The sequence below is a fragment of the Trichomycterus rosablanca genome, chromosome 4 (genome assembly GCF_030014385.1).
Source record: "Trichomycterus rosablanca isolate fTriRos1 chromosome 4, fTriRos1.hap1, whole genome shotgun sequence".
NCBI lineage: Eukaryota > Metazoa > Chordata > Actinopteri > Siluriformes > Trichomycteridae > Trichomycterus > Trichomycterus rosablanca.
In genome coordinates, this window is record NC_085991.1 from 40,375,241 (window position 1) to 40,390,540 (window position 15,300).

At 41.1% G+C, this 15,300-nt stretch overlaps 1 protein-coding gene across 1 annotated transcript; it reads left to right on the forward strand.

The window, feature by feature from the left end:
- The first annotated feature begins 1,786 nt into the window (after positions 1 to 1,786).
- On the forward strand, positions 1,787 to 10,250 carry tmem256 (transmembrane protein 256). The gene is made up of 4 exons (XM_062993313.1): positions 1,787 to 1,885; positions 7,995 to 8,032; positions 8,132 to 8,212; positions 9,239 to 10,250. Exons 1-4 carry the CDS (start codon positions 1,804 to 1,806, stop codon positions 9,380 to 9,382), a joined length of 345 nt encoding a protein of 114 aa, XP_062849383.1. The 5' UTR covers positions 1,787 to 1,803; the 3' UTR covers positions 9,383 to 10,250.
- The last annotated feature ends 5,050 nt before the right edge of the window (positions 10,251 to 15,300 follow it).

Below are 15,300 nucleotides of genomic sequence, written 5' to 3' on the forward strand. Positions count from 1 at the left end.
CCTAGGGACGTAAAAGTTCCCCCAATTGAAGAATCACCCATTTATTATATACAAGTATGTCCCATTAATTTATCTGATCTATCCCTGTTTATTCCTGTTAATACTTACAGTATTGTGACATTATATTGTCTAAGCAATTGAGGGTTAAGGGCCTTGCTGAAGGGCCCAACAGTGGCAACCTGGCTGTGGTGGTGCTTGAACCAGCGACTTTTCTGGAATATTAGTTCAGTACCTTAACCGCTTGGCTACAACTGTAGTTGTGGTTTTATGAGTACAAATGGAATATTTTGCATATGACAATAATCTATGTTATGAAGTTGTTGTATTTTAATATACACTGTAGCTTATAAGTAAAATGCACTATATTTTGCAAATGGAAATAATTTATGGTTGTTGTTTTTTTAAATAACATAGCTTATGAGTACAACATTGCTATGTTTTGCAGATAGGAATCATATATAAGTTATTAAATTATTTTTTAAAATAATCAACTTAACTAATGGGTGGCGTTGCTACATATTTGTTAATGTAAATTAGGGTGACCATACGTCCTCTTTTTCCCGGACATGTCCTCTTTTGGAACATATATTTTTAAATCACCAGAAATGTCCGGGATTCGGCTTTTCTAGTCTGCACTCGCTATTCTGTGTGTATGTTTTTGCATTGGTTTGCACTGGTTTGTTTTTAGGTCTTTTTAGGAGTGCATCTGTTTTGTTAAAAGAAGTCTGATTTTCACGTGCACGTACTAACACAGAGGCTCTTGTCAACACCGTAATGGCACTGCATTCTGTGGAAATTGCTCAGCAAGCACTAGAAGACGCATCTCACTGCTGGGTTTCTGCTAGGGTTGCCAACCGTCCCGTAAAATACGGACTCGTTCCTTATTTGGAAACTATACGTGGTGTTCCGTATTGAACTGATACAGAACGCGCTTTATTGCGTATTTTTATCAGTGGGAGAGAAATGCTGCAGATTAGAAACTTCCACACTGGAAGAAGCTGAACTACAGCAAAATTACCCTAAGAAGAAATCTATTTTGGTTGTTCAAATTGACAGTGTAGCCTACATGTGATATGAAATTCTAACAAAATATAATACAAAAAAGTAACATGCCAGCACAGTTGAGTTTATTTCAAACAGTGCCCACTGTAATACACAAACTAAAGACAAAAAAAAAACCAAGTATTTATGAAAAAGTGTGAGAAATGTTCAGCATTTTTTATAATACCAGGTCTGTTTTATTTTTTATTTTATTTGAAATTTGCAATAGTTTGCACTATTAAGAAAAAATGTTACATGATGTTCTTCATGCATGTTGTTTTGCCTAAAATATGGTTCTGATTTATTATTATAAAGAGCGAAAATAATACATGTTAAACAGCCTATATTAAACATTTTGATAATGTTCCTATTATCCCCTCCTCCTTCCCCGAACCAGGCGTCCTCTTTATTAATAACCAAAATATGGTCACCCTATGTAAATGATATTTATACAATAATAATAATAATAAGCTATTTCTTATAGGACGTGTTACACATACATCGTTTTTACTTTGCAAATAAGTCGTTAACAGTAGGTTAACCTCCATGATTTAATAGCAAGTTTAGTATCGCACAGAGTGCATTGTGTTAAACAGCGCTAGTTTCCTGGGTTTACATGCATAATGAATTTGGTGTTTGGAAACTAAGGGATCCTCCGCCATCTTGGCTCAGTAGGTTTAAACGGAAGTGGCTGCTGGAGGTTTGGCGCTGTGGAATGTCACATGATTTCCGTGTTGTAGTCGGGGTGCTGTTGAGAGAAGCATGAGCGCGTCTGTAGCTGTACAGAGGTTGGCGGCTGTTAGCGGGGCTCTGGCAGTCAGTGCCGGTGCATATGGGGCTCATGGTGAGATCTGTTTGTAATATCTTTTATAACATAACCAGCTTGTGTTTTTTTTCGGGCTGCTTTCCCTTGTTTATTTTCAATGGTTTAATCAATGTTCAATGTCACAAAGTTTCAACATGTGTATACAGTACATACACGGCGTTCCGCTTAATACAAACGTTTTCATTTTAGTTTAATATAAATTATTTTCAAGTTAATTTTGACAAATAAACGCACTGCAAGAACGAGAAGACAGTGTATGGTAATAATGTAAAACCTATTATTTAGAGCTGTACTGTATTTCATTTCACAGGGTCCCTATAGAGTGCACTTGAATTTATACACACTAATCACGTGATGAGGATTTAACATAAAGACAATAATTATATATATATAACAAAATAATAAAATAAAGAAAAACAAAGCCAGAGGAATTGTAAATCATTAAAAAAAAAAAACTTATTCTAGCTAGCATGACATATAAAATAAAAAAGAAACAACATAAAACTTCTATTATAAAACTAGTGTTTAAGTGTTTAAAGTTAATAATCTACACAATTTCTTGTTCAGTTAAGGATCAAAAAATTTACCGTCTGCAAATATGTTTTAAAGAATATGTCTTTACCATTTTGTTTTTCCTAAATCCCAGAACACATTCACAAAAAAAAGATCAATTCACTTACTAAAGCTTTTACAGAAGACACCTATCAAACACTTCATTTGGTTAAATCTCCTTATTCGGAATGCCATGCAAACGTTAGAGTGTCATGTTGACAGCAGTTCTTGACTGTTCCCTTGCTTTCTAAAGTACTAGCAAACTATTTAACCACAGCCATGTATCCTACAGTATATGTGTGTGTGAGAGAGAGAGAGGTTTATTGTCATTTCAGATATATACAAGTACATATTGAAACGAAACAACATCCTCCAGGTCCAAGGTGCAACATAGAAGAAAAAGTGCAAGACAGTACAGTACAGTGCAGGTAGACAACATTACAATAATATGAGAATGCTTAAAATAAATAAAGGAAGACAAGACTAGAGACAAGTGTTGGTTAGTACATGGTACTGAGTAAATGATGGTGAGGTAGATTATTCACAAGTTATGTGTATCAGTCAAGTTAAGTCAGACTCATTTATATAACGCTTCTTACTATGTAATTTGGGAACAAACATGATTTATATGGACATACAACAGGTTTGTGTCATGTTTACATTGTGTTGTATTGTCCGTGATTAGCTATGTAGAAGTTAGGGCGGCACGGTGGCTGAGTGGGTAGCACTGTCGCCTCACAGCAGGAAGGTCCTGGGTTCGATCCCCAGGTGGGGCTGTCCGGGTCCTTTCTGTGTGAAGTTTGCATGTTCTTTCCTTGTCTGCGTGGGTTTACTCCGGGAGCTCCGGTTTCCTCCCACAGTCCAAAGACATGCAAATAAGGTGAATTGGAGATACAATTGTCCATGACTGTGTTCGATATAACCTTGTGAACTAATGAACCTCGTGTAATGAGTAACTACCGTTACTGTCATGAATGTAACCAAACAAACCAACTATGTAGAAGTTAACAAGTTAAATTCGTTTTCTGGTGGATTTTGCAGTGTTTCTGGACATTCACTAATTACTTTCACATCATTTGTAGTTTTCAGTGAAGATTAATGAAACATTAGTTCGACATAATCCCCCTTGTATTATTTGCTATTCTCAGAAAATGCGCCAATAATAATTCCTTGATATGTGAAGACATACTGGTGCAGTGTCTTGTATACATTATATGCTGCTGCACTATCCAGAATAAAGTGTATATCCGGCTGCAGTACGTAGTATATATTGCTGCAGTATTTAGTATATTGTACATACTTGTGCACTGTGTAGTATACAGTATATATTGCTTTAATATGTAGTATGCACTGGTGCTGCTGTGTACAGAAGACTGGGTTTACTGCTGCTGTATACAGTAAACAGTATGCAATTCTTAGGTCCCAGTGTACAGTATTTACTGTTTTAAGATTTTCTGGTACATTTACACATTTAGCAGACACATTTTATCTAAAGTGACTAACAATTGTTATCATGTACAGTGTATCACAAAAGTGAGTACACCCCTCACATTTCTGCAAATATTTCATTATATCTTTTCATGGGACAACACTATAGACATGAAACTTGGATATAACTTAAAGTAGTCAGTGTACAACTTGTATAGCAGTGTAGATTTACTGTCTTCTGAAAATAACTCAACACACAGCCATTAATGTCTAAATAGCTGGCAACATAAGTGAGTACACCCCACAGTGAACATGTCCAAATTGTGCCCAAAGTGTCAATATTTTGTGTGACCACCATTATTATCCAGCACTGCCTTAACCCTCCTGGGCATGGAATTCACCAGAGCTGCACAGGTTGCTACTGGAATCCTCTTCCACTCCTCCATGATGACATCACGGAGCTGGTGGATGTTAGACACCTTGAACTCCTCCACCTTCCACTTGAGGATGCGCCACAGGTGCTCAATTGGGTTTAGTCCATCACCTTTACCTTCAGCTTCCTCAGCAAGGCAGTTGTCATCTTGGAGGTTGTGTTTGGGGTCGTTATCCTGTTGGAAAACTGCCATGAGGCCCAGTTTTCGAAGGGAGGGGATCATGCTCTGTTTCAGAATGTCACAGTACATGTTGGAATTCATGTTTCCCTCAATGAACCGCAGCTCCCCAGTGCCAGCAACACTCATGCAGCCCAAGACCATGATGCTACCACCACCATGCTTGACTGTAGGCAAGATACAGTTGTCTTGGTACTTCTCACCAGGGCGCCGCCACACATGCTGGACACCATCTGAGCCAAACAAGTTCATCTTGGTCTCGTCAGACCACAGGGCATTCCAGTAATCCATGTTCTTGGACTGCTTGTCTTCAGCAAACTGTTTGCGGGCTTTCTTGTGCGTCAGCTTCCTTCTGGGATGACGACCATGCAGACCGAGTTGATGCAGTGTGCGGCGTATGGTCTGAGCACTGACAGGCTGACCTCCCACGTCTTCAACCTCTGCAGCAATGCTGGCAGCACTCATGTGTCTATTTTTTAAAGCCAACCTCTGGATATGACGCCGAACACGTAGACTCGACTTCTTTGGTCGACCCTGGTGAAGCCTGTTCCGAGTGGAACCTGTCCTGGAAAACCGCTGTATGACCTTGGCCACCATGCTGTAGCTCAGTTTCAGGGTGTTGGCAATCTTCTTATAGCCCAGGCCATCTTTGTGGAGAGCAACAATTCTATTTCTCACATCCTCAGAGAGTTCTTTGCCATGAGGTGCCATGTTGAATATCCAGTGGCCAGTATGAGAGAATTGTACCCAAAACACCAAATTTAACAGCCATTTACACCTGGGACCTTGACACATGACACCAGGGAGGGACAACGACACATTTGGGCACAATTTGGACATGTTCACTGTGGGGTGTACTCACTTATGTTGCCAGCTATTTAGACATTAATGGCTGTGTGTTGAGTTATTTTCAGAAGACAGTAAATCTAAACTGCTATACAAGCTGTACACTGACTACTCTAAGTTATATCCAAGTTTCATGTCTATAGTGTTGTCCCATGAAAAGATATAATGAAATATTTGCAGAAATGTGAGGGGTGTACTCACTTTTGTGATACACTGTATTTACTGCTGTATTATACTGTTGTATTATTTAGTATACAAGTAGTAGAACAATGAACGAGCCAATAGGAAGCCTGAATACCCAAACAGAGGACAGGATGTTCTGGAGAAACACCATTCATATGAATCAACTTTATGGGACATAATAATAATTTAATATAATAATCAAATAACAACTAATAATAATAATATACTGCTGCAGCATTTAGTATACATGTCGTACTCATTACACAGTGGTACGCTTGCCCACTACTGCCGAGATCCGGTGATCCAGGGTTTGAATCTCAGCAGTGCTATCAGTGGATACGGCATCTGCCCGGATATAATTGGCTAATGTTTGAGGGGTGAGGATGGACGAAACAGCCTAGCCATTGGGAGGTGCCCAGTTAAAAGTAGGAAGGTTGCATTAGGATGGGCATCTGGTTTAAAAACTGTGCCAAGTCTGGTATGCAGACCAGATCCACTGTGGTGACCCCCAAAAAAAAAATAAAAAAAAATAAATACAGTGTATCACAAAAGTGAGTACACCCCTCACATTTCTGCAGATATTTAAGTATATCTTTTCATGGGACAACACTGACAAAATGACACTTTGACACAATGAAAAGTAGTCTGTGTGCAGCTTATATAACAGTGTAAATTTATTCTTCCCTCAAAATAACTCAATATACAGCCATTAATGTCTAAACCACCAGCAACAAAAGTGAGTACACCCCTTAGTGAAAGTTCCTGAAGTGTCAATATTTTGTGTGGCCACCATTATTTCCCAGAACTGCCTTAACTTTCCTGGGCATGGAGTTTACCAGAGCTTCACAGGTTGCCACTGGAATGCTTTTCCACTCCTCCATAACGACATCACGGAGCTGGCGGATATTCGAAGACTTTGCGCTCCTCCACCTTCCGCTTGAGGATGCCCCAAAGATGTTCTATTGGGTTTAGGTCTGGAGACATGCTTGGCCAGTCCATCACCTTTACCCTCAGCCTCTTCAATAAAGCAGTGGTCGTCTTAGAGGTGTGTTTGGGGTCATTATCATGCTGGAACACTGCCCTGCGACCCAGTTTCCGGAGGGAGGGGATCATGCTCTGCTTCAGTATTTCACAGTACATATTGGAGTTCATGTGTCCCTCAATGAAATGTAACTCCCCAACACCTGCTGCACTCATGCAGCCCCAGACCATGGCATTCCCACCACCATGCTTGACTGTAGGCATGACACACTTATCTTTGTACTCCTCACCTGATTGCCGCCACACATGCTTGAGACCATCTGAACCAAACAAATTAATCTTGGTCTCATCAGACCATAGGACATGGTTCCAGTAATCCATGTCCTTTGTTGACATGTCTTCAGCAAACTGTTTGCGGGCTTTCTTGTGTAGAGACTTCAGAAGAGGCTTCCTTCTGGGGTGACAGCCATGCAGACCAATTTGATGTAGTGTGCGGCGTATGGTCTGAGCACTGACAGGCTGACCCCCCACCTTTTCAATCTCTGCAGCAATGCTGACAGCACTCCTGCGCCTATCTTTCAAAGACAGCAGTTGGATGTGACGCTGAGCACGTGCACTCAGCTTCTTTGGACGACCAACGCGAGGTCTGTTCTGAGTGGACCCTGCTCTTTTAAAACGCTGGATGATCTTGGCCACTGTGCTGCAGCTCAGTTTCAGGGTGAGGCAATCTTCTTGTAGCCTTGGCCATCTTCATGTAGCGCAACAATTCGTCTTTTAAGATCCTCAGAGAGTTCTTTGCCATGAGGTGCCATGTTGGAACTTTCAGTGACCAGTATGAGAGAGTGTGAGAGCTGTACTACTAAATTGAACACACCTGCTCCCTATGCACACCTGAGACCTAGTAACACTAACAAATCACATGACATTTTGGAGGGAAAATGACCAGCAGTGCTCAATTTGGACATTTAGGGGTGTAGTCTCTTAGGGGTGTACTCACTTTTGTTGCCGGTGGTTTAGACATTAATGGCTGTATATTGAGTTATTTTGAGGGAAGAATAAATTTACACTGTTATATAAGCTGCACACAGACTACTTTTCATTGTGTCAAAGTGTCATTTGGTCAGTGTTGTCCCATGAAAAGATATACTTAAATATCTGCAGAAATGTGAGGGGTGTACTCACTTTTGTGATACACTGTATATATAGCTGAAAAAGGAAAACAAACTGCTGCAGTGAGCAGTATACAGAATATAGTGCTTTAACGTGTAGTATTTACTTGCAGGTGTAGTATACAGTACATACTGGTGTAGTATGTTTAACTGGTGTGTTGTAGTGGTATTTACTGCTGTGGTGTATAGTGTATACTGTGGCATTATTAGTATAGAGAGGTCTGATTTTTTTCCCCTCTCTAAGGAGTATTTTCTAATTCACATTGATTGTACAGTTTAGCTAAATGATGCATGTGGTGATGCTTGTTGTTGCACTGATCAAGCATTATGTTCATAAACCTTTGCTCTGTGTTTTAGGCTTCAGACTAAGTAACAGGGATGAGTACCAGAGAGAGGTGGGTGTGCTTTAAGAAAACAATTCAAGAAAGTTACCAAATCATCAATCAATCAGGCTTAATAACTGATGGATTTATCAAGTTTAATTTTGGTTTCAGCTCTATAGCACGGCCAACACCTATCATTTCTACCACAGTCTGGCTCTGTTAGGAGCCTCTCGGTGCAGAAAGCCAGCTCTGGTAAGTACACATTATATTGTATTGCATGCCAAATACAGTACCAGTATTGATGGGTATTTGGGTGGCACAGTGATCTGATTTGCTGAATTACAACTGCATTGAGTCTTTAAGGCACCATCAGCCTGCTCAGGAAATTAACAGCCACAACTGGGCATGTTTAAGGAAGGCCAGGCCAGATTGGAATTCATTTATTTGCTGTTGCAACAAGCCATGACGGTATACAGAGAGCCCGGTGTGTTCCTCCATGCTTGTAGGGCATGCATGGTGGTCTAGTGATAAAAAAGGAGGTGACTTTGCTGCACACTTGTCTCAGGAGGTTTATTGTCCTAGTCAGCCAGCGTGGTTGCCATGGATGCAGTGGAGGTCACATGGATGCAGTGGAGGATAGCAACTGGACACGACTCTATTGGGATAATAACAATAAGTAAATTTCTATACAGGTGAAGTACACTGATGAGGCATAACATTATGACCACCTTCCTAATATTGTGTTGGTCCCCCTTTTGCTGCCAAAACAGCCCTGACCCGTCGAAGCATTAACTTCTTCAGCAATTTGAGCTACAGTGGATCGGACCACACGGGTCAGCCTTCCCTCCCCAGGTGCATCAATGAGCTTTGGCCGCCCATGACCCTGTCGCCGGTTTACCACTGTTTCTTCCTTGGACCACCTTTGATAGATACTGACCACTGCTGACCGGGAACAACCCACAAGAGCTGCAGTTTTAGAGATGCTCTTATCCAGTCGTCTAGCAATCACAATTTGGCCCTTGTGAAACTCGCTCAAATCCTTACGCTTGTCCATTTTTTCTGCTTCTAACACATCACCTTTGAGGATAAAATGTTCACTTGCTACCTAATATATCCCACCCACTAACAGGTGCAGTGATGAAGAGATAATCAGTGTTATTCACTTCACCTGTCAGTGGTCATAATTTTATGCCTGGTCAGTGCATATTATGGTACAGTTGTCTGATTGTTCAGTTATGCACATTTAGCAATTGTAACATCTGCTTTGTGTCGTTGTAGGCTGGCGCTGTTCTCGTGGCGGGCATGGGCTGTTTCTGTGGTCCCCTTTACCACCAGGCTCTGACAGGTGATCCTTCCTTTGGAAAGCTGGCACCCATCGGGGGTGTACTTTTTATCGCCGGCTGGCTGGCTATGGCGCTCTGAGATTTGTCCTACAATTTCTCAGCCTCCTGGCATTTTGACCATTGCACTTGATTCAGCTTGATTACTAAAGACGAAGTGAAGATACAGTATGTTGCCGAGGGTGGAGTTGCTCACTCATTCCTGAAAAATAAAAATAAAGAGATGATCATTTTATACTGGTATAAACTCTTGGTGAAGCTGTATTTAGTATGAATAAGTAATAAAGGTAATCAAGTGTGATTTTTGCTCAAGTTCTACACTGAAATGTATTAGGACAGTGGTAGCTTGGTGGTATAATCATATGGTTGTCGAATCAAACCCCACCACTGCCAGGTTGCCACTGTTGGGCCCTCGGGCAAGGCCCTAATCCTTAATTGCTTGAGTTGCGCTCAGTCATAATTTTAAGTTGCTTTGGATAAAAACATCTGCTGAATGCTGGAAATTTGAAGTATTAAGTTGTTATTTTAATCTTTTAAAGACTTTTCACTTTTCAAGATACACTATATAGTGAAAAGTATTTGGACACTTCACCATGACAGTGTTGGATATTCTATCCCAAAACTTTAGGTGTTAATATAAAGTTAGATGGACGTAGGACTGGGCAGTATGACCAAAAATTTTTATTATGGTATTTTTTAAGATTCTTACAGTTTCACGGTATATCACGGTATGTTTTTTTTTTTTGTCTACTGTCATAAGTACATAGAATATAAAAAGTTTTAATTTCACCGTGAATATAATGAAGGTTTTGAGTACTATAAGCTTTGCTTAGCCCCACAAAATTACACAATATATGATGCAATTGTTTATTTAACATTTGAGTATTGTACAATTACCCTTAGCTCTCCCTTTAACAAATAAAGTGACGTTTGCAAACTCCACTGCACAACTTCTGAGTGAGTCTGAGTGAGATGAGATGCATTGTTTGTGTTGCCTGGGTCGCATAAAAAAAATCATGGACATAATGTGGGTCCCTTAAAAAAGTTTGAGAAACCCTGTGCTAGAACATATGTGCCAACAACATTAATAAAATGTAATTAGTATTATTATTTTTATATTTAAAAAAAGGAAGTGACTTGGTTAACTTGCTGTGGAATTTTGTACTCTAATGCACTGGAATAACTCCCTGATGGGACACTAATAATGTCTTGTTTGAGATCTTTCATTATACACCGATCAGCCATAACATTAAAACCACCTCCTTGTTTCTACACTCACTGTCCATTTTATCAGCTCCACTTATCATATAGAAGCACTTTGTAGTTCTACAATTACTGACTGTAGTGCTGCTGTGTCTGATCCACTCATACCAGCACAACACACACTAACACACCACCTCCATGTCAGTGTCACTGCAGTGCTGAGAATGTCCACCACCCAAATAAAACCTACTCTGTGGTGGTCCTGACCATTGATGAACAGGGTGAAAGCAGGTTAAAAAGGTATATAGACAAACAGATGGAATACAGTCAGTATTTGTAGAACTACAAAGTGCTTCTACATGGCAAGTGGAGCTGATAAAATGAACAGCGAGTGTAGAAACAAGGAGGTGGTTTTAATGTTATGGCTGATCAGTGTATTGTCACAACATGTGTATGTTATTGTACAGTACTCACAGCCATACATTAATATGAACTAATCTTTTCATTGACATGAAAAACTCGTATGCATAATCCCCATCTGTCTTTATATGTAACAAAAACAAAATGAACAAGGAAAGGCTTTATTAGTTTTTTATACTCCTGATGTCTGTCGTCAGCTCATCAACTATATATAATTAGGATGAGAAGGCGTAACATGGCTGGTGTGAAGTGAATTTCTGAAGTGAAGTTTCAAAGTGATGTTTTAAAGATAGCTGCTTCTGACACACTGCTAACACTGGGTGATAATGACCATTATATGCGCATGCACAGTGTAATATAATAAGTAATACAAATTTCCAATTGTTAAGTGGTCATGTGTTTGTACTGTATTAAGTCCAAGAAATGCAGTACTGTATAATATAATATAAATGTAGTATACCACTACTAAATACATTTTATATACATGATTATACAGGGTGAGTCAAAAGTCGCAGGACACTCTTTTATTTTAGAAACGAAAGGGAAAATGACATCTGAATACCCCAGCAAGTAATGGGTGAGGGGGCCTATCATTTAGGCTATGTCCGGGAGATGGCTGCCATCTTGAAAGCCGCCATATTGGATCAAGAGCAAGTTTTCCAATGGGAAGGTGGTCATGTAGCATATCAAAGAAGACCAGGGGTCATCTCAAACAAATTGTGTATTCTGAGAAAATCCGCAACAAACACCACCTTTAGCACCGCATCGTGGAGGCTTGTGACAGCATTTCTCCAGAGATTCTCATGTGGGTTCATAACGATTGGATCCAGCGCCTTCAGCTCTGTGTTCAGCACCAGGGACAACACAGTGAACATGTCAAATAGCTGTACATCACAGGGAACGTTCCCTGTTGTTGCTGCAAATTTCTGTGTTGATAACATTTGAACCACACGAGATATTGCAAATCTGATTGCAGCAATCGATTTCTGAGAAAATTCTGGTCTTCTTTGATATGCTACATGACCACCTTCCCATTGGAAAAACTTGCCCTTGATCCAATATGGCGGCTTTCAAGATGGCGGCCATGTTCCGGACATAGCCTAAAAGATAGGCCCCCTCACCTATTACTTGCTGGGGTATTCAGATGTGTCGTTTTTCCTTTCGTTTCTGAAATAAAAGAGTGTCCTGCGACTTTTGACTCACCCTGTACATTATTATTATTGTTAATGTGGATGGGTGTCACACCAATAATGGAAAAGATTTATGAAGCTCGGTTCAGAAGGTACTACATTTTTGTGCGAAGATATTAAAACAGTGCTGTGCTATAATCCAGATGGAAAGCGGCCTTAAGGACAACCAAAGAAATGTTGGCTTGATCGGATTAGTGAGGACATGCGAATTACAAATGTTACTCTGACAGACGTCATGGATTGGCAGCCGAAGGAGGAAGACATACAAAGAAGCAGACTTTTCTCCAATGTGGGATAAACATTTGTAAAGAGACGGTGAGTAGAATGAGCTGCTTTGTCCCATTGTACTGATGACAGGCTCAGCACACAGAAAGGACCCGTACCACTTCACCTGGGAATTTAACCCAGGACCTTCTTGCTGTGAGGCGACAGTGTCACCCAGCGAGCCACCGTGTCGCCCGACGCAGCAGCAACTAAATGAATCGCAATATGGCCTGGCTTTCTTAAACATGCCCAAATATATCTGTTAACTGCCTGACCAGACTAGTGGTGCCACAGTGACTCTATACTTTGGTGATTAAGCAAATTAGACCACTGTGCCACCCAAGTACCCATTTTGTGCTGTATTGGGCATACAATACAATATACCAGGCTCCCGGAGGAAACCCATGTGGACAGTAGGAGAACATGCAAACTCCACCTGGGAATCTAACCCAGGACCTTCTTACCGTGAGGCGACAGTGCTACCCACCGAGCCACCATGCCACCTGACGCAGCAGCAAATAAATGAATCGCAATATGGCCTGGCTTTCTTAAACATGCCCAAATATATCTGTTAACTGCCTGACCAGACAAGTGGTGCCACAGAGACTCTATACTTTGGTGATTAAGCAAGTTGGACCACTGTGCCACCCAAGTACTCATTCTGTACTGGGCATACAATAGGATATACAGAATACAGATATACAGGACCCAGATCGCTCCACCTGGGAATCTAACCCAGGACCTTCTTGCTGTGAGGCGACAGTGCTACCCACCGAGCCACCGTGCCGCCCGACGCAGCAGCAAATAAATGAATCGCAATATGGCCTGGCTTTCTTAAACATGCCCAATTGTATCTGTTAACTGCCTGACCAGACAAGTGGTGCCACAGAGACTCTATACTTTGGTGATTAAGCAAATTAGACCACTGTGCCACCCACGGAGCTCACAGAGAAAACCCATGTGGACACAGGGAGAACATGCAAACTCACAATCAAACCCAGGACCATCTTGCTGTGAGGCGACAGTGTCACCCACCGAGCCACCGTGCTGCCCTGCACAGAGAACACAAAGAATCCATTGGGCGAGAGAAGTTGGACGTGTTTCTGGATAGAATTGATGTATGGCTTTTGTGTGTTATAGAGTTTCAGGCTGCAATAATGTATCGTATGTAAACGTATTCTTTCCGATTTGGCACTTTTGCCATTTAAGTTAAATAATAGACTTCTCTGAGAGAGCACTGTCGCCTCACAGCAAGAAGGTCCTGGGTTCGATCCCCAGGTGGGGCGGTCCGGGTCCTTTTTGAGCGGACTTTGCGTGTTCTCCCTGTGTCTGTGTGGGTTTCCTCCTGGTGCTCCGGTTTCCTCCCACAGTCCAAAAACGTGCCATCAGGCTAATTGGAAACACTGAATTGTCCTATAGATACCTAGCCGCTAGATGCACAAACCCAAGCCCGGATAAAATAGGGAGGGTTGTGTCAGGAAGGGCATCCGGCTTAAAAACCAAATGTGCCAAATCCCGTCGGCAACCCCTAACGGGAAGAAGCCGGAAATGCCGACCCCGCACCGAAAAACGGGACAAAGGCTGAGGAACGAGAAGACAAGAATAGACTTCTCTGAGAGAGTGATTGCCAGTTTAACCCTCCGATATGATGCAGAGAAAGAATGGTGAAGTTCATTTTGAGACCTTTTAAAACCCCTTTAAGGTTTGAGCCTGTCATCAGTACAGTGGGACAAAGCAGCTCATTTCCACTCACCTTTCTTTAGAGTCTGGCAGTATTAAAACCTCCCTGTATTTAAATGACTAAAACCTGTAGCGTCTCTAAATCTCGGATCTCTGTCTGTACTCAGAGTAATGAATTTGAGAAACTTTCCTAAACTAGGTAATAAATCTGCAGCTTAGTTTGCAGTGTCTGACTCATAAATGGACTTGATGGAAAAGGGGAAGACAATCCATGCCCCAGTAAACCCTGATCGGCTCTTGTAAAACACTCATTAATTGGGAGCATTAGTGCTGTTGTGCAAATTACGGTCAAGCAATCAAAAGCCACTTCAGTCTTCAGTGCGTAGGGCCTTGGGGGAGGACACATTTCCCAACGTAAATAATAGGGCATCCATCTTCGAAATAAGGCTCTTAACAGGTTGAACGATAATTTAGAATGATTTTAAATGTCACTGTCACAATTAATTGGACCTCATTTGGGGCTGGAGCCTCCCAGGATGTCTATTTTGGGGCATGGCTCTGGAGACTGTTTTTATAAGAATTTAGTTTGTTTTTTATTCCATTTTGACATTTTGGCATGGCTGAATTTTGCCACCCACTCATTACTGAAGTTAGATTAGTAACTTCTTGTTAAAATCCATAAGGGCACAGCATGGCGTCTCACTCCATCACCTTTTTTCCCCTGAGGAACTCTGTATTTTAAGTGTCCAGCAGCCTTACACTTGTGGCTGTCATTTTGGACTTGTGGTTTGTGTGTGTGTGCTGCATTTTAAAGCTGAGGACAATTAGCTTGGTGGTCAAAGAGCTTTTCACTAAACCACTCTTTATCCTGGTGTGCCCAAAAGATATCCTTCATTTTGTTCCAACAGTTTTGCTTTGATCTTCTTATTTGCTCAGGCACAGAAAGACACCGTACACGTTTGACTCCATTCCCCTGCACACCAAGGCAATCTGTAATTAGCTTACCTTACTTTTTGGGCACTAATTGAGTTTGGAGGTAATATCCAATTCCTATCTCAGCCAGCTCGAAGCAAAACTGGTTCTCTTGTTCTCATCCAAGTCAACACAACTCTTGTTTAATAATTATACACCTTACCTGGGAAATCGAGAGAGATTTTGCCCTGGGTTTGTAACGTTCAAAGAAAAAAAAAAATCCCACCATTTTTTAAATTTTCTTTATGCATTTTCTCCCCTTCTTCTCCTT